Genomic DNA, 19,667 nt, shown 5'->3' with positions numbered 1-19,667 from the left:
AAAGTGTTATATGTGCATTACATTCCTTGATTGTTATTACTAATGCATTCAAGTGTGAACAGGATTTCAATGTGTAGTTGGCCAATGTCAAGCTAATTTTTTATTTCTTTAAATACTATTTGGTAATTTAATTTATAAATTTTCTGAACTAATCACATATTTTGGATGAAAATTTCGATCTGTACATAATAAAGACTACAGCTGTAAAACAAGTAGACCATTTCCTTCAAAAAAGTGGAAAAGTATAAGTATAACGTAGAATAAACTGGAAACGTATAGTAACCTCAGAGTTGCTCTTACTTAACCTACTTACTTTGCATCGCTGATTATGTCAAACGAATACAACTAGACCTGTTACTACAGGCTAATAACATAATGTACTATGATACAAACTACAACTGTTTTATTAAACTATTATCTTAAGTAAATTACTGACACATTACAGCTGGTTTTCACATAACACTCGTTAACGAACGTTAATCTAGCAGAATTAGCTAGCTAAATAGGGATAACGGTAAAGAAAAAAACAGACGGTACTATGGGTAAAGAGCTCCGAGGTAGCGAGCATTTATTATTGCAAGTCAGTTTAATCGAAGGTACAACTATTTTCAATTGACAATAAATGTAATTTCCCTCGAGAGGTATCGTTTATAGTCGAATAAATACACTTTACCGGAAGTTTTTAGTAGCTTGAGCTCCTCCACACTTTCGTTTGGTTGTCAGGGGTAACAGTAGTGTGTGTGTGTGTGTGTGTGTGTGTGTGTGTGTTTGTGTGTGTGTGTGTGTGTGTGTGTGTGTGTGTGTGTGGTGATTGACTGTTCCAAGAGCCAATCAGATCACAGCTGTAAATTGACGTTGCAACTTCGTAGAAAAGTTACCTGAGCCATTCACAGACATAGTTTAAGGAGTTTAACCGACAGGACAACACACACACCTGGAAATTCAATCGAGTTTTTCTTACTTCAGTCACGACACCCACTTTAAGCGACAATTTGAGTAGGTCTTCAATTTTAACTGAGACGAAGACATTCATTCATTCAAGACATTTGGACTCGCTCGTGCCGTGGACCGCAGGTGGATGCAATTAGCAGTTGATTAATCTGTTGCGGGGACATTGGGTAAGAAGCCTACTATCTCATTTTGTTTTTCATTTCGTACCTTCTCACTTTTGGTCCGGCTATGATTACTCTTAACACGATAAATAATGAATATTTGATAGTTTGCTTAAATGGTGGAAGCTGATCTGGCTTCAGAACGTGAGCTGTTGTGTATTATTCAACAAAGCTCTGGTACACCTGACTTTATTTCCTCCTTTTCCTCAGTCAGTTGCTCAACAGACTACCATTTCTCATACGGGTAAAGATGATAAAGCAGACTTGTAGCCTTTGTGATTTCATGTTTACCTATCTACCTCAAAGGAAACAGAAAAAAAGGAAGAATACCTGTATATTTCTCGGCAGTAATTAAAAGTTTATCAAGTGCACTTACAGTCTAATGCAATCCAGCAAAGCAGTCTCGCAATAAAGCCTATATTTGAAGTTTTTGTTGGGTGTTTATTCAGGCTTTTGGGGGCCATAGTTTGGAAGGAATACATGTATTGGATTTCATAATAGCAGGGAGTCTTTCTATTCTAACTAATTTTGTTTCCTCTTACCTATGTAAATTGCTGGCAAAAACAATACAAATCGCATGAAGTCCAATACAGCAACAGCCACAACAACAGTAAGATCTTAAAGGTCAATCACCATATTCCTGACACAGTGTAAAGAGACTATAAACAGATTTATTGAAGGGCAATTGTATTTGGTTGTATTGCATTGTATACATTTGCCCATAAACATAAAAAGAGCCATCAATGCTGACTTGTTTGTGAAGCTGAGTGATTGGTTGGTTTGTTGGTTCCTTGGCCCACACTTTGTTTTTTAAGGAAAACATGGTAATGTACAAAAATATAAATAATAATTTTGAATCATTTGTTTCCTCACATTTCTCAGTAATGCCAATTTATATCCAAAGTTTGCATGTAAGTCACACATATCATATTCATTTCAGATATGGAGGATTCCAGTCACTTGTACGATGTGTATGAAACAAATGCCCACCCTCCCTGGGCAGACCACCAACATCAGTGTCTGGAGAATCTGGACAATGTGGAGTGTCTCAGGAGGAAGATTAAATTTTACTTTATGAACCCCTGTGAAAAGTATCACGCTCGTGGACGAAAACCATGGAAACTCATGCTGCAGATCATTAAAATTGCCATTATTACCATCCAGGTAGTATTCTCAGACATGATCTGAGCAGATGTTAATTGTATTGTTTCACCACTCTGATAACAAATGTCTTTTCCCATGTCAGTTGGTCTCTTTTGGGCTCAGTAACCAGATGGTTGTCACATTCAAGGAGGAAAATCTAATGACATTTAAGCACCTTTTCTTGAAAGATTATGTTGATGGAAGCATGGAAACATATGCTGTCTACAGGCAGAAGGATGTATATGATCACATCGATTACATCATTAAACAGGTAAATGAATGCTAGCATTTTCTTTTTATTTCCTGTTGGTAGCAGGAAACACCATGAGTCATGACTTTTATTATTCATTTGTCATGATGCTGTAGATCTTTTCCTTTTGCTTTAGTGTTACTGTTAATCATTGTTGGAACTTTATCATTCTACATGCTTATATGGCCAGAAAGCATTACAAGCTCCCATGACAAGCTAGATCTTGTCATGGGATTGGACTTTGTTCATGTCGTTTGCTTCGTCATTTAGTTGGTTATGACTGCATAAATCTGTCATAAAACAGTTACTTAAACAACCTAATCTGCTGCAACTCACCTTTTCAGAAAGTGATTTTCCCACCATTTACAATTCTTGTCAAACTGTCAACAAACTTGACACTTAAATTCTAATTGGTCATTTCTAGTATGGACTTCTGCACAACATCACAGTAGGCAATCATGAATATCAGAAAAATGGTGCTGTCTACAGTCCACTGTCACTGTGTCAGGAGTACTACAGGAACGGTACCATCTACCCTGGAAATGAGACCGTTGAAATTGATGCCGATGTGAAAACTGGTATGCAAGATTGTTTGTTTGAGTTATGGAAAATGGAATACTCAACCAGGTTTATAGAGTTTGTTTGGCAAAATATTTGACATTTCTTGTTTTACGTTGCCTTTTTCTTTTTGTTGTGGCTTAACAGAGTGCCTTAAAGTTTATCCGATGTATCACGAGTCATTGCGGGAACATCTTCCACATTTTGAATTGTATTTCAAAAGGTTTGTACCAAACATTTTTCATCTTTTTCTTAATGCAAAAACATTTTCCTCTCCTGGTTTTGTACTTGAAATGAGAACCCCTGTCAGTTCATGTACCTTTTGTGTCTTCCAGGATGCTCTCTGTTAAGATCACATTTGTTCTCAAGGCCATAAATTTACAGACAGTGAGACATCGAGAGCTACCAGACTGCTACGACTTCACTGTGATTGTACGTCACTTGACTTGTTTCCTATGGCTCAGTAAAAACTAGTGGATCACACCAGACGTTTGTCTTTTTACCAGTAGTGATATGGAACTTCTGATCATTTTATTTCTGTTTAAACAAGAAGTTCACACAGCACAGATACAGTATGAGTTTAAATGACAATGAAGAAAAATGGAAACAGTCAGTGTGAATCCTGTGTTTATTCAATGAAGCTAGTTTAAGAACACAAATCTGAGCAGTCTATTAGTAAGGATGTTTGCACACATCGCCTGCTATTTACATAGTTAAATGTTAGCTTAAGGCCCTGGCAAGTGAATGTTTAGCTATTTGGGTTGGCCATACAAATGCAGGCCTTTTGTGAAAATTTTCTGTCCTCTGTTTAACAGATCACTTTCAACAACCAGGCTCACAGTGGCAGGATAAAAGTCGACCTGGAAAATGATGTAGACATCAATGAGTGCAGAGACTGGAAAGTAACTGGAGCATGTACGTTTTCTGACTTGATTTTAGAATATACAAAGGAATCATCTGTATTGCTGGGATTCATCATGGTTGTTCTAAAAGTTTGAGACTTGTATCTGTGCTGCACATAAAATCAGTTTGAAGATGTTCCTCTTGTCTCTTCAGATAGGGTAATTTTAATTTTTCTGTTCCCTCAGCTGCTAGAAACATATACCTGACTGTACTGCTTGACTGCCTCATCATTATAACATGCATCACCTCCTTAACACTCTGCGCACGCTCAATGATCAATGGGATTCAACTGCAGCTTGTGAGTACTTTTGTCATCCCACTTAGTTATTTGCTCAGACCTAAGTAAGGTGTGATTGTCTGATACATATCTGTTCATTCTGGTATTAATAAAGCGGAGCCAAGTGCCAAAAACCTTTTATACCCCCTTGTAATTAATACTGAAGGATGGAAGTTGCAATTTTTTTAACAGTCTTGGGCAAAACATCGATATGCTCAGTAAGTTTTACTTCCTTATGACATTTTCTTCACTTAATCTGTCCATTAATGAAAATGTTTAGTATTTATGGATACAACAGCAGCTAAGAGCATACTTGTCATGTCATATCAGTGTTGGTTTTGTGTAGATATAATCTCTATATTTCTATTTTCCAATTAATTTTGACTCTATAATTTTCTGAGGCTTCAATGAAGCAAATAGGATCAGCTTACGTCGTGACCTTTCTACTGCCGATTACTTTTTCTATTATTTTTGATCTCCGTTATAGCAGCCTACAACAGTGGGCCCCCCCAGGGGTCCTTGCAGGGGTTCCTGGGAGTCTCCAGCAAAAAGGGGAATGATTTATTTTCATTATAATTGAATCCATCAGTAACACAATGACAGAATGTAGACTATTTTGGTCATGGGTTTCAAACACTTTCTGTAATAAAATATCTAAAAGATCTTATCAGATGGGGGACCCAGGGACAAAATCAAATGGGAGTCCGTGGTCTAATTTGTGTCAATTTAGGCGTCTTTGATGTGAAATGACATGACATGTATTTCTTCTGTGCTTAACAGGAGTACACACTCTACTGCAAAACCCACTGCGGTAAAGAAGTCTCACTGTCAGACAAGTTGGAGTTTGTGAACGGTTGGTACATCCTGATCATTGTCAGCGACACACTGACCATCATTGGCTCCATTATGAAGATAGAGATCCAGACTAAGGTAATGGGGATTTAATCAGTGAGACTGATTCATGTTCCAGTCAGTATAAATTGCAGAGCCTTTCATTACTTTTAACTTCATCAGAATAATAGCTGCTGCCTACAATGCACATGTTGATATATTGATTCAGCTCAGTGTTTTGAATCTTGCACTATTTCTTCTAGATCCTTACAAGCTATGATGTTTGCAGCATCTTCCTCGGCACAGGCACCATGTTCGTCTGGATTGGGGTTATCCGCTACATGGGTTACTTTAGCAAGTATAATGTAAGACCAGATTATTTATCAAATACAGGACATCAGCATCACAAATGCTACACTGCTTACAATAAAGATCTCATACAGTGTAGCTTATGCATTTAACAGTTTTTGCTCTTTTCGCTATCTGTATATGTTTTTGAAAACTGAGTGTAAAACTCTGAAAAAGGGAGTTCTTGGTTTTTCATGCAGATCTGCCAGTATTTGAACAAACATCCTCCCTCTTGAAGAAGGCACTTTTTCGTGTAAACATGATTTAGTGTATAAAACACAAACAATTAAATATTTTCTGCACTTATCGTAAAGCAGTGAACTTTGGCATCACATAAAGAGATAAATAGATTTTTATTTAAAATCCCCTTTGGAAGTTTTTTTATGAGGCTAATTCATGATGATTGCACCTAATTACCAGAAAATAACAACTATTTAACTTGATTATATTGTCAAAGAGAGAATTTATTCCTTCATGTGGTTTCCAGATACTGGTCTTTAGTGTACATTTTTCAGCTCTATTACCATGTGTTCTGTTGCTATTTTCAGATTCTCATCCTGACACTCAGGGCAGCTTTCCCAAATGTTATCCGTTTCATCTGCTGTGCTGGAATCATCTACCTGAGTTATTGTTTTTGTGGCTGGATCGTCATAGGCCCGTATCATGAGAAGGCAAGCGCTGTTTGCATAATACAAAGAAAAAGTTTGCAAGATTTAACTAAAAACATTTTAAACTCTAGTTTCGTCCTGTTTCAACAGCCAATAATCATGAGGACATATAATTAAAATAATCATCACACCGCTCACCTAACATTTTTTCCTCTTTGACCTTTTGCTTTAGTTCCGGACCTTAAACACTGTGTCGGAGTGTCTGTTTTCTCTGATCAACGGAGACGACATGTTTCCCACCTTTAAGAACATGAAGCAGAAGAGCAGCCTGGTGTGGGTTTTCAGCAGGGTTTACCTCTATACCTTTGTCTCGCTCTTCATCTACATGATCCTCAGCCTTTTCATTACGATCATCACTGACACCTATGACACCATCAAGGTAAATGTCACTCATTCATTATTAGTGGTCATTTTTATTTTCTGTACTTAGTTAGACATTATGTATGTACTTCAGAATTTCATCGTTATACATAGTCTAATTTGAATGTTTCATTCTAGGAAAAGATGCTTAAAACCCTTAAATGTTTTGACTGAAACTGTCAATTTCTCACTTGTCTCATTTAGCAACAGCAGCAAAGTGGCATCCCGACATCGGAGCTGCAAAAATTCTTGTCGGTGTGTAAAGATCTGCCAAACTCTGGGCTATACCGCCTCGAGAAGAAGAACAGCTGCTTCTTGAACTGCTGCGTCAACAGGTAAGACCAGATGTCCATTCCACGTTACTCCTGAGACTCTTTATCCTTTGTGATAAAACAGCTTTGACTGTGGTAAAGTAAACTGTTTAGGTATGCCTTATTTGCACATAAAACAGGAGATGCAAGTGCAATGTGTTAAAGCACTTTTTAATACTCTGTGCAGTCACTAGATATAACATCTTGAATGGAATCTAAGTTCACCCCTTTTTCTCCCTTCAGGTGCAGGACAAGTCAAGAGACGCTGACTTCAGAGGCATAGCCGGCCTTTAATGTGAGATATTGAAAGGCTATATTGTAGAAAACTATAACCGAACGTTCCTTTTATGCTATTATATTCAGCAGGTGAGAGGGTCTTAAATTTTTTTTTCTTTACCAGTAGGCACCAGTAAGTTTGCTCAGGTGATTGATTTAATGTGAAGAAGTTTTTCAGTGCTGAAAAGACCGAACCCCAGTGACCATGAAGCTTAGAGCTGAAGAAACTGAGACGCTTAAGTCTCGTCTTTATGATGCACTAATACAGAGGACACTTTGTAAATACAAATTCATATTTATATGTAAATGATAAAAAGACTGATACTGAAATCTGAGATGGTATTGTTCTTCAAAAGCAAAATGTCACATGGAAGGATCCCAATGTTGAAGACAATGACTCAAGGTTAAATAAATAAGCTGTAAATTCATGAGACTTTATTTCTCCAAGTCAGGAGAATGTATTAATATAAAAGCTAAAATAACATTTCTTTTTTTGCTCACACAAGTTAATCACCTGTAAAATCTTCTTGTTACAAAGAAGAAAAATCCCATTTCAGTTCATGGTAGTAATGTTCCACCCGTGCAACCTTTTAACAATGTAAAATTGACAGTCTTTAAAAGCAATATCCAGAACCAGGTTCCATAAATGGCTCCACTTGTCCTCAGTGTAGCAGTAGCAATGGATGGTAACCAAAGATGACTTGTCACTCGACCCTCTGTGATGAGTTATTGTTAGAGGCCTGGGGTCAATTCAAACCAAGCCATGCAATGTTCAACTTTGCTTAACTGCAGAACGTCTCAGAGAGGGCCACAGAATGTCTCTTGTCCATTATCATGAAGCAGAAATCCGTTCAGTTTGGCTTTTGTCCTGGATTACAGTGCTCTTAGTCCAAGCAAATAAACAACCCTAAACCACAATTTATATGAGCGACTTGATGCAAGCCTCCAGAGCGGACAGACATAATCTGTATTGAGATCTCTCATAAATGCAGCCAGCAGGGGTCACCACTAAAAACTAAGGTAGTGACTACCCATTGACCTTGTAAGTTATCTAAAAATAAGTTTATAAGTCTTCAAAACCTAAATTTCCCATGATTTTACAGTCACAATGACCAGTTCTTAATATTTGAAAGCCTAAGTCCTTAAAGAGTTCCTTGTATTCTTGGCAGTCTCACAGGAATGTTGTCAGGACAATCCCAAAAGGCAGGAATCAAATGACTTGTGGCTTACAAAAGAGATAAGATGACAAATCACTCCGTGGAGTCAGTCTGGTTTGGCTTGGGTAACGCCAGGGGGCGGCAGGACTCGCTGCTCCTCCATCCTGTTGGACTGAGAACGCAGGATGAGACTGAAAAAATCCTCATCTGGAACAGTTGGTCCCTTAGTTGTAGAAGGTGGAGCAGCACATCTCTGGTCGTTAAGTCTGGAGCCCTAAAACATTGTAGAGATAGACAGCACAGTTATATTAGCCGATACTGCTGAGGCTGGTACAAGAAGCCGTTTATGAATCGCTGTAGGGCTGAAATGATGAGTTAAAAATAGATTGAAACTGTTTTTATGGATTAATTTATCAGGCACAAAATTCACTAAAGTGAGGGTTTACTGCTTTTTATATCACAGTAAATGGAATACATTTGGGTTTTGCACTGTTCATTGGACAAAATATTTTTAACATGTCAACTAAAAACTTTTTTTTGCAATGAGAATTTTTCAGTTTTTTGGCATTTTATAGACTAAACTGATAAAGAATAATTAGTTGCAGCCCTTGATCAGACAATTTAAAGTTATTCCATTCAAGATAGGAAACAAGCATGCATAAAAGATGAGAACTTTTCCTTAATTCACAATAATTATAATCTAAACATCCATGTGTACGTTTTTTTTATTCATGATAAACTACAAAAATTGTATCTCTTCAAAATCTTAAACAATCAAATGTGGCCCATTGTTTGTACACATTGTATAATAGTCGAGACATTTAGATTGACATGATTGTTTATTTGATTGTAATACAACATAATTGATTCTGTTTAAAGAATAGATCTCCATAGTTCAAACTAAGCTATAAGAAACTTCTGAATTTATACAACTGTGCAGAAAATGTAAGCATCCATGTGCAACAGAATCTTGTTGATCAAACAAATGAGCACTTGGCTCAGGGTAAAGCCAATTATTTCCCATCATGCACTGAGCAGTGAGTCGAGAGCAGCTGCAGCACCTGGCTCTGTAAACTGTAGCCACTTGATCTCATGAGATTATCACCGCCTGTGTCGATGTGACACCGCAGCAGGTCGTGTATTATACTGAGCCAGAGAGTGATCACTGGTGACCGATTCTGTGCAGACCTTGTTTATATATGTAATCGGCTGAATGCTTGGTCATAATATACCAGTGACACACTGGGTGTTTTCAGGTAGTTTTTTTTCTTCAGTGATTTTCATTTAAAAAAATAAAAAATAAAAAACTCAGGACCAAGTCAAAATACACAAAGCAAAAAAATGTGTAGGGCTCAGTTCAGACATAAAATAATGCACAAAGATAATGCTTTTGAAATTCTGCCAATTGAACCCTGCAAAAACTGCATAGTTTCCCTCCAACATCCCGCTGTCTAAACAGAAAAAGATTTACAATAGGTGGATTCATTGCTCTCCAGAAAAGTATCTATGACTTTCAGAGAAGTGGCTGAAAAGAATGTAGATAAAGCTTCATTTTACTGGTCTTTAATTTCCAAATCATTCCCCTAATAATTCCAGAGAAATGTCCTGGAAAGAATCGCGTAATGTGGTTCTAATTATAGGGAAAATGGAGACAGTGTTCAACTGGTGCATTCCAGTAAATGAGCTTTTAGTGTAAACTTGAGTCTTTTAGTCAAGGCACAGCAGGTCAATATCAGCATAGAAAAATATAAAATCTGCCCACAGGGAAATATACAACTCAACATACATGGAGAATAAAGTTTCTAATAATAAATTCATACTAAATAAAAATATTTAGCCTTTAGTGGATCCGCTCTTCAAATGAAATTTGTATTTCTCTCCATAAATGCTAACAAACTATGTAGTTCTTCCTAGGGAACCTCTATGAAATTATAGACCAGTAAAACAAACATTACTAAACTGTTTATCTTTAATGTGGGAAAAACTATTCGCTATGGACACTGTAATAGTGATACAACAATATATAATACAATATACTAGATTTATTTTCCTCACCTGGCACTTAACAAGCATGTCGAAGAAGACATCGTCCCCCTCAGGCTGCTCAGTGCTGGCCTCGAGGCAACTGTACAGGGAGGGTGTGTGAGGGGTATCTGTACTGGAGATTGGGGCTGGGAGGAAAAAAAAAAACAAGCATCAGTCACAATGTGAGCAGTGATACTGAGGGAGATGACAAAACTGGGAAATGCCTCGTATTATTTAGTCACCTTGTGGGGGGACTTGGTCTGTGCTGGAGGTGGAGGGTGTACGAGGCGGGCTGGAGGCGCTGAGACGTAAGCCAGGAAAATGGCTCATGCTGACTCGTTGGTCGTCCAGACGACGGGCCTGGGAGCTGGCCAGCAGCTCCAGGAAATGACCAGGATCCTGCAATGGTATTTCGCACTCCGAAATAGCTAGAAGCAAAGATAATTATTATCTGGGTCATTTGTAACAATGGAAAACGTTGGATTGTACTGGGAACAGCGAGTTGTGTCGTTTTCTCCTTTTCCCGGCATTTAATTCAGATTTTGTGATGGGTAAATACAAGAAAAAGAGACAAAGAGTTTGAGAAGGATGAGATGTTCATGGTTTACAGTAATTCTATGGAACTTAAAGCAACCGTCTGCCCATAATCTACCTTCTGAGCGTCAAATACTCCCCACAGACTTGAGTTGGCTGTAAAATAAAAGTAGTTTTGTCCTTCATGGAGCACAAACACTGTGATACGCTTGGAATCATGGCCGTTACAGAGGAGTACAATAGAAACATTATTTCAGGATGGACAAAAAGTATCAAAAAAGGTCCATGGAGGCTGATGTGCTCAGTGAAAGATGAAACCACAAACTTTTTACATGGAACTCAAGGCTACAAGGAGTGAGTGATATTCAAATAAAAGATTTTGGGCGGAGCATCCCTTTAAGTTATTTTCACAACATTTAATATGTAAAGGACACATTCATGGACAAGCTGCATTCACACCATAAAGGGGAAACTGATCGGCCATCCTGTCAGATATGATCACTTAATTGGCTTGTCACTAATGAAGGAAAAAAATTAAACTAAGCAAAGACTTGAAAAATAAGTCTGAAAATTGCTAGTGGATATGGTGTGAACACAGATGAAAACACAGGGGCTCGACTCACATTTCCTCTCTGCTACAGGTGGGGTGGAGGAGGGAGAGGAATGGGCAGGGAGATGGCTCTGGCCATCCAGTAGAGAGCACCTTTGGTCGTCCATTCTGTTACCCTGGAAACGGGAGAGGAGGTCGAAAAAGCCGTCCTCTCCAATAGTGTCCCTTGATCCTGGCTATTAAAAAAAACAAAAAACAAAAAAACAATACTGGTGAAACAGTGAAACATGCAGACTTAATAACATTGGAGACAGGCTTCAGATAATAACAGTAATCAACCTAGTTGACTGGGTTTTAATGACAACAATCAAAATACAGAAAAGAAATGGAAAACAGCACAGACTATCTTCTTATAGAGGCAAATTTTAGTTTAGTTCTAAAATAAGCGGATTTGTATTTTTTTTTTTTTTTAATACTACTGAAAAGTAGTATGTCACATTGTGCTCGGAGATATTGTGATGGGCAATTTTCAGTTTCTGATATTTCGTAGCTAAAGGTTAATTGCTAGAGTAACCAATGATAGAAATAATGGTTTGTTGCAGTCCTGTTTAAATCGGATTAATTTTGATTACCCTATTCATTCTCTAAGCAAATAATCCAAAATATTTACAACAGCACGATGCAGCAACATTTCACAAGGCTCCAGATATACTCCAAAATAGACAGTTAATAGAGAGTGCAGTACATCTCAGCTGTTTACCTTCAATTTAAAAAAAAAAAAAAAAAAAATGTAACTTACTTTAAAAGGGTAAAAGGTGAAAGCTAAATTTTGCTGTGGAGTTTCTAAAGTTTCTTCACTGCATATTTAAGATACGGGACCCTCAGAGGTCAAACAATTTCATTACGAGTGTAAAGAATTCAGAATTATTTAAAAAGGCAGTTTCATTTGATAAAAATAAACTATTAATTTTGAAACTGACTTAACTTTCCTTTACGCACACTGGTGTCTGACATTTGTTTGGAAGACATGAGTTAGAAACGATGATCGCAAGTTTCCACATTATTTCCTTCCACAGTTGTAATACTGTACATTTGGGTTGAGGCTGATACATTTTTAACTTTCAACTTTTTCTTGAGGTTGAATCATTATTAAGCCTCTTGTGGGTTCCAGGGATGTTATGAGTAGGCTGGACAATCTACTGTATTTAGAAATACCTTAATAGACACTGGTGTGTCCAGCTCTGGAGTTGTGTGCTTGGTGCAGATTTCATGTTGCTCTTTAGGAGATGACTTGTTGTTCTTGTGCTTCTTGCTTTTCAGTCGGTGGAAGAGGAAGAGCTTAGTGGAAGCCTTGATTGTGTTGTTTTTTGAAGACCCAGGGAAAACATCCTCATCCCAGTCCTGTGCATTCAAAGTGCATACAGACTGATCAAACAACCATTAAAATGAATCTGTCAGTGATGTTCAATTAAAATGAACAGGTTCTTGGGATAAAGGGAAATTGATCATTATTTTACGCAACAAAATGTTTTACATGTCTATGAAAGTGTCTGTAGAACATGGCTGATTTAATTTATTTTACATTGTTACAATTGAGACAGTTTCTATTGTATGCACCAAAATTTTCTCATAAATTAATTATATTAAAAAAAAATTTGAGTTGAGTAGAGCTTACAGGCAGCTTCGTATGTTACAAGCTAGATTTTTATGTCAAATACGAATTGGGGCAATTTTGGATATGTGTATGCAAAGTAAACAGTTGAACCATTTAATTTGTACAATAGGTTTTAAAATCAGACAGAGCAACTTTCACTGGGTTCAAATGCATTAGACTAAAAAACACACTGCACACATCACAAGCGTTTCTGCCTTGTGAAGTTATTTTACACTGTACATACTGGTGGTGCTGATGAATCTCCAGGTTGGTTTTTGTCAAAACTTTGAGTCAGTTCCAGGTTCTCTGCACTATCTCTCATCCTCGGTGGAGACTTCACCCCTGAAACAAAGAGAGAAAATTCAACAGAGTGGCCACATTTTCAAAAAATATTTATACAGCACTTTTGCAACTACAGTGCAACAGTGATTTAACAAAGCATCACAACAGACTTTGTTCTCTGAAGACAGACAGATGGAAAATAAATTTTCCCTCACACAGTTTTATATCTGAAATGTGTGCTTTAAGAGAATACCCAGATTCACAAGTGTAATGGATCATTGCAACAGATTCGTCAGTGTCATGAAATAACAGACTATTCTGAGGAGTGGAAATTTACCTGAGAGATTTGGGTAAACCTGGCAGCTTACTGGCAGAGCGGAACTATTAGTATTTGGGTTGCGAAAGATGCTGGGGTGGATGTTGGAGTTGGACTTCAGGCCTACAACCAGACGAAGGTCTGACAAGTTCATCCTGGCTGTGACCTCACTGCTTTTGTCTCCAGTCTGCACCATTGAAAACATCAGTTAGTTAATGTGAATAAAGATCAATTTAAGCATATGAATCCCAAAAAAATACAAAGCACATTATTACTAAGAGGGATTCTTTTTGCACTGGCTTTGTGACTTGTATGTCCATAAAATCCTTACTGCATATATATATAAAGAAGCTCAAGTATTATTCCCTGCTGTTCACCATACAACCAGTAGATGGGGATATTGCCTGATGGCAGCTGCAGATTAGACTCAGAGAGGAGGTAAACAGTAAACAGTCACCTCTTTGGCAATTTCCAGATGTTTCTCAGCGAAGTACATGGCTTGCTGGTGATTCCCCAGGGCAGTGTGGGCATTTCCTAGACTCCAGTAAGCTCTTCCTTCACCAACTCTGCAGTGACACACAGAGGAAAAACAGGCCGAGCAGCTTCAGTTGAGATTATGCAAGAATGGGAAGGGCATTCATCAAACTATCACATAATACAATCACAAAAAACTGAAAACAAAGCTCATTTTACAACAGTAGTTGGTCCATATTTATTTATTTAATTATTTCATATAAGAATCCATTTGTTCTATTTACAGAGGTAAATAGACACTTTCAAAACCAATAGTTATGGGATTTTAAGAACTCTTCCTCTGTTCCTCCTATTACATCCCATTTTATACCTTAAACATGACTTAAATGACTAGCTGAGGTTGTGCAAGTTTAGACTACCAGAAATCCTGCTTCTTTTTCCTTTGACTTTAAAAAAAAATAGAGAAGTACGCCAACACGACAAATTAGAGCACTGCTTTGTCAGCAGAGCTGTAAACTGACTTCATTTGAAAGTGAAAAAGAAAATAGTTGAATCATGCTGGCATAAATCTTTTGATCATGTATGTCAGTTCAGTTTATTTCCATTTACATCCATTTGTATGAGCAGCCTTTTAATATTGGGAGTTGATCGAGGTGGAGCCAACTTTCAATTGTGGAAAAAGTAGATCATGTTTCTGGATGAAAGTTGTAATCTATAAATACAAAGTCCTATTTTTATGTCTAATACTGACGTGTTGTGAATTTGTTTTTGCCATTCTTTTCCAAAGACAACATTGCAGCATCTGTAGCTTAATGGTTTACCTGTGACTTGATGGGTGTTAGCAGTAAAACCACCAAATCTTAGCAAATGATTAGATCAGGGGCCACCCGCATTCAAACTGTACATGCCAATTGTACTTCAAAGGCTACTTTGGCAGGAAAATGGCTTTTATAACTGATACCTGTCGTTGAGGTCCTGAGCGATGACCAGATGTTTGTGGTGGTAATCAATGGCTCTTTTATAGTCCTGCAGTAGTGTGTAAGTGTTGCCCAGACTGTAACAGGCCTGGGCCTCCACTGCTCTGTCCTTCAAAAGCCTGGCCAGCTGCAGAGTACTCCTGAGGGCAAAACAGAGGAGGAGGAAGAAGGTCAAAGAATGTGTAGGGTGGGTGCAGGAGAATGATGGTTATCTGCTCACTTTCCAAGGGCTTCTTGGAAAAATTGCTGGAGTATGGGATTGAAAACTTTTGAATTTAATCAGTTACTGCTGCTTCTTAACAACTATGTGCCTGTACACAACTCTGTGGTTGTTCTAGACAACTGTGTTGTATTCAAAACGTTCCGTTTGTCTTATTCATATGACCAAAACCCCTCCCCCTAATTAGCATTTAAAAACATTAGACAAACATTTAATAAATGGTTTGTAACACACAAATAGTTTTTAGTTGTAGGTATCTCTCAGGATCATTTGTGTGTAAATGTTTATCAACTGCTTATGAATGCTAAAGAGGGGCCTTTAAATAAATTGTTGCCAACAAAACTCGGCTGGTGTAATGAATCAATTTCTAACTCAGCTCATTTAAATTTAATGAGATTTCTCTTCTCTAATTGATTTATGGTTGTAAGTGTAATTAAATGTTCTTGCTTATGTCACTTTCACAGTACAAAGAAAACTGAAAAAAAATATTTCAGTATCAATGTGAAAACAGTGATGAAATGAAAATCAATATCATCAAGAAGCTTGTCCAAGTATCATGATCACTTGGAGAGCTATCTGCAAGTAACAACTATGAGGTTAAGGAGGCCTTGAGCCTCAGATTTACTCACTTGTAATGACCCGCTGCCACTTCAAACTGGCTGAGGAATATGTGAGCATTGCCAAGGTTACAATGGGCCCTCCTCTCAGCAGACTTATCCCCAAACTCTTTAGCGATGAGTAGCCGCTGCCAAACACGACAAACAGTAGGTCATTAAAGTCAGGATTAACAGAAAACACTGAGGTAAATCAAGACAGGGAAGTCAACCTTCACAGACATCAGACAAGAAATGCTAAAAATGTCTGTAGATAAAAACTCATATTTTCTTTATTATGTATTAACTAAAACTGTTGCATGGCTCTCAAAACTCAATGTGAAGCAGGTGCTGTAGAGCAGACACTGAAGACATACAGTAATTTTGTCTGTCAGAAGTTTGCGACCTACCTTTTCATGCGCAGCGACGGCAGTTTCAAAATCTCCCAGCAGATAGTAAGTATTACCAAGGTTCCCATAGGTACGGCCCTGTGCTGCCCGATCGCATAACTCCTTCACCAGGGACAGGTTTGCTCTTTGAGAAAAAAGGAGAACAACACAGAAGTCCTCATGTACAACTGTTGAGGTACATTTAACATTTTCAGGATGATTTTTCAGGCCATGCAACAACAAACATTTCCTTTGGTTTCCATGTGCTGAATTAACTGGGCTACATATTATATATAGTTTAATCTTAACTAAAAGGGAGAGTACCTTTAGTTAAGATTAATTTTGGGGGGATGGCCATCCAAATTCAACACCACAGACCATCTTTGAACAGAAACAGGGATTATAATCTCCCTTGATATACAACCCTGTTAGCATATGACCAGAGTTAAATTCTGAGGTCATGTGATGACGATTGAATCAACTCCATGACAACTGAGCAACTGCAGCCACTAAGACTGTAATAGGTAGTTAAAAGCTCCCGAAAAGGCAAGTTGAAAGATGACAGACAAGGTCAAGAGTGAACCTTCACATTCAATATTGTTCACTCACCGAGCACTTTATTAGGAACACCTGTACACCTGCATATTCATGCACTTATTATGATTGGCTGACTGGAGCCAATCACTTGGCAGAAGTTCAGTGCATACAATCATACAGATATGGGTCACAAGCGTCAGTCAATTTCAGAGCAAACATCAGAATAGGGAAAAATGTGATCTCAGTGACTTTGACTGTGGCATGATGTTCGTGCCAGATGTTTGAGTATTTTTGAAACTGCTGATCTCCTGGGATTTTCATACACAACAGTTTCCAGAGTTTGTGAAAAACAAAAAAGACAGAGTTAGCAGCAGTTTTGCAGACGGGAAACGCCTTGTTAATGAGAGAAGTCAGAGGAGAATGGCCAGACTGTTTGGAGCTGACGGAAAGGCTATGGTAACTCGGATAACCACTCTTTACAACTGTGGTGAGGAGAAAAGCAACTCAGAATGAACAATACGTTGAACGTTGAGGTGGATGGGCTACAACAGAAGACCACAATGGGTTCCACTCCTGTCAGCCAAAAGCTGAGGCTGCAGTGGACTGGGTTCAACAAAACTGTTTACATCTGACAACAATTAATATCCAAAGCATTTGGCTAAAACTTACAACCAGGTGGGAGTTCAGCACCTTACTCAAGGACATTCTGATAAGTGATTATTGTGGAGATCAAACCTGTGACTTTTCACTTGAAGCACCGACACTATCAGACACACACACACTTAAATAACTATATATAACTATATATATATATAACTATATATATATATATATAACTATATATATATATATATATATATATATAGTTATATTAGCAATATTAGTTCGCTTGTATCATTCCGCGGGGCTTTCACAATAAAAACAAAACAACAACAAAGTCAATGTTTTGAAGTAAAAAGTGGTATCAACTCACTCATAGTACTGTGAAGCTTTCCTTAGGGCTATCCTGGCCTCCTCTGGGAACTCTCCTGGCTCTGCTCCAGTCCAGCAGATGCTCTTGCCCTTGGCGTGGTAAACGTTCCCAAAATTATACAGCGCTCGAGCCTGCCCAACCTACAGCACGCACACAAGATTTTCACAGATGGAAACCACAGTGACCACTGTTATAATTATATACTTAAAATATACTGACACCAGACCTGCTTGTTTGCATGGGGGATGGCAAACTATTCTAGATGTTGTTACGCCGGAGCTCGGCAGTCATCGTGCATACCCAGACTGTTTTGTGGCTGCAGAACATGTTATGTAACAAATTTGGTTCCCTTTATTCTGATCAAGGTAAATGAGCCTTTTAGTCACTGACTGAACTTTTTATTTACAGAACAGTGAAAAATGATTCACTCTCAGTTTGCTAAAACAAAAAGAACTGCAGGAATGTTTTGTTTGTTGTTTGTTGTAGTTTTAAGTATCACTAGAACTCGACCCACCTTATCATATATGGCTCTCGTGATTTCCAAATGTCTTTGGCAACAAACCACTGCTTCATCATACCGTCCTAAAAGCTTTAATGTGTTCCCAAGGTTCCCACTGGCTTTGGCCTCACCAAGTTCATCTCCAATCGTTCTGGGATTGCAAAGGAGAAAAGAAGCAGCAGGAAATAATTAGACTGCAGTATTAGTGGATTACTGGAGTGTATTAGTACGAAAACACAGGAGGCAAGACATCAATTTACAACTGCAAGAAGCAATATAGTGGGGTCGTGTTGAGCTATTTAATCATGGGGTGGGGGACCAACAGAATGGTTTGGAAAGGAGGATGTGGCTTTGGAACAAGTTACTATTAAGGTTGTGAAACTGTTCACCTGGTAAGTGTGAGGTCATGCCGATGGTACTCCAAGGCTTTATTATACTCCTGTAGATGAAAGTAGGCATTTCCCAGCTGGCTGTAGATGGCACTGAGGATTTGAAGGTCCTCTGTTCCAACATGGATGGCAGACTCAAAGAAAGACACACCGGCCCGATAGTCCCCAGCTTTACAGAGCCGCTCACCTTCCAGAGCCAGGTCCAGACATGATGACTCCATCCTGCAGGGAAGTGGGATCATTGTGAGAAGTGACAGTGAATTCTATTTTATAAAATCCTTTGAAATACTTTTTGTAATATCAGGAGGATTTAAAATTTGCCTCACTCTAAATTTGTTTCACAAAGACTGAATGTGATCAACACAACCATTAACTGGATAAATGAAGTTAGGCCAAACACAGGATCAAGGGAGATAAATTAGTACACCTGGAGGTATGCGATAAGCTGCACACAGACACAATACGTGAGCCAAAACTGCCAGAATAACATGCTGGGCAGTAATGTCAAAAGTAGGTATGATTCCTTTTTGTCACAGCCATAACTGTCTTTGTAGCATGTATCCTGTTCTGTAAGAACTAAGGCTGCAACTAGGGATTATTTTCATATTGATTAACCTATCAATTATTTTTCTCAAATAAATGATTGGTCATTTGGTCGATAAAACGTCAGAAAATAGTGAATAATGTCCATCCTTGCTTCCTGAAGCCCTAAGTCTTTAAATGTCTTATTTGAGTTTATGATCGAAGCCAGAAAGGTTTTTCCCTTTTAGATTATTTATCTGTTGATCAACTAATTGATTAATTGACTAACCATTGCAGCTCTGATGAGGACAGGAAAAAAGATTTAAAAAGGCACTGGAAACTGGGAGCATTACAATTTTAATTAATAAAACTAGAAAATTCCAGGGAAATTTTGAGTGCCACGGGGGCTACTGCCGGGATGAGTACATGATTTATTTCCAGTGTTCAAAAGTCACCCTGATCATATTCTGGTTTTGAGAAATGTCTTGATATAAAAGACTCTGATATAAAACAATGTCACATCCCTCCATCATGTATTA

General features: G+C 38.0%; 2 protein-coding genes across 4 annotated transcripts in view; one reads left to right on the top strand and one right to left on the bottom strand.

Annotated features, from left to right (window-relative positions):
• The first annotated feature begins 893 nt into the window (after window positions 1-893).
• Window positions 894-9,098, top strand: mcoln3b (mucolipin TRP cation channel 3b). 2 transcript variants are annotated; one of them, XM_023394550.2, is made up of 14 exons: window positions 894-1,118; window positions 2,053-2,276; window positions 2,359-2,526; window positions 2,930-3,083; window positions 3,211-3,286; window positions 3,399-3,495; window positions 3,879-3,978; window positions 4,152-4,264; window positions 5,024-5,173; window positions 5,338-5,439; window positions 5,971-6,093; window positions 6,263-6,469; window positions 6,655-6,785; window positions 7,005-9,098. In XM_023394550.2, exons 2-14 carry the CDS (start codon window positions 2,055-2,057, stop codon window positions 7,042-7,044), a joined length of 1,683 nt encoding a protein of 560 aa, XP_023250318.1. In that variant the 5' UTR covers window positions 894-1,118; window positions 2,053-2,054; the 3' UTR covers window positions 7,045-9,098. The 2 variants fall into 2 exon arrangements, with proteins under 2 accessions (XP_023250318.1, XP_087026627.1); XM_087170501.1 differs by lacking the exon at window positions 894-1,118 and adding an exon at window positions 1,214-1,289.
• Window positions 7,451-19,667, bottom strand: part of LOC111645366 (G protein-signaling modulator 2-like) — a 21,133-nt gene continuing 8,916 nt past the window's right edge. For both annotated transcript variants that reach the window (XM_023394548.2, XM_023394549.2), the window contains exons 2-15: window positions 18,607-18,828; window positions 18,233-18,368; window positions 17,719-17,858; window positions 16,230-16,353; window positions 15,856-15,971; window positions 14,991-15,146; window positions 14,013-14,121; window positions 13,577-13,742; window positions 13,202-13,299; window positions 12,519-12,704; window positions 11,377-11,539; window positions 10,462-10,647; window positions 10,250-10,365; window positions 7,451-8,468 (exon numbers count right to left, since the gene is read on the bottom strand). In XM_023394548.2, coding sequence (XP_023250316.1) covers window positions 8,301-8,468; window positions 10,250-10,365; window positions 10,462-10,647; window positions 11,377-11,539; window positions 12,519-12,704; window positions 13,202-13,299; window positions 13,577-13,742; window positions 14,013-14,121; window positions 14,991-15,146; window positions 15,856-15,971; window positions 16,230-16,353; window positions 17,719-17,858; window positions 18,233-18,368; window positions 18,607-18,827 — 2,085 coding nt within the window. In that variant the 5' untranslated portion in view covers window position 18,828 and the 3' untranslated portion in view covers window positions 7,451-8,300. The remainder of the gene's footprint in view (window positions 8,469-10,249; window positions 10,366-10,461; window positions 10,648-11,376; window positions 11,540-12,518; window positions 12,705-13,201; window positions 13,300-13,576; window positions 13,743-14,012; window positions 14,122-14,990; window positions 15,147-15,855; window positions 15,972-16,229; window positions 16,354-17,718; window positions 17,859-18,232; window positions 18,369-18,606; window positions 18,829-19,667) is intronic.

This window comes from Seriola lalandi, unplaced genomic scaffold (genome assembly GCF_002814215.2).
Source record: "Seriola lalandi dorsalis isolate HSWRI2012SDOR001 ecotype SW California unplaced genomic scaffold, Sedor1 jcf7180002054949, whole genome shotgun sequence".
In the NCBI taxonomy this organism is placed as follows: domain Eukaryota; kingdom Metazoa; phylum Chordata; class Actinopteri; order Carangiformes; family Carangidae; genus Seriola; species Seriola lalandi.
Note: the sequence above shows the minus strand (reverse complement) of the source record. Positions and strands in the feature narration are given on the sequence as shown.

Coding starts and splice junctions, on each gene's coding strand:
- mcoln3b (XM_087170501.1), top strand. CDS start 1,229: ATGGTGGAAGCTGATCTGGCTTCAGAACGTGAGCTGTTGTGTATTATT. Junction 3,287..3,398: donor TTTGAATTGTATTTCAAAAG/GTTTGTACCAAA, acceptor TGTGTCTTCCAG/GATGCTCTCTGTTAAGATCA. Junction 5,174..5,337: donor AGATAGAGATCCAGACTAAG/GTAATGGGGATT, acceptor TATTTCTTCTAG/ATCCTTACAAGCTATGATGT.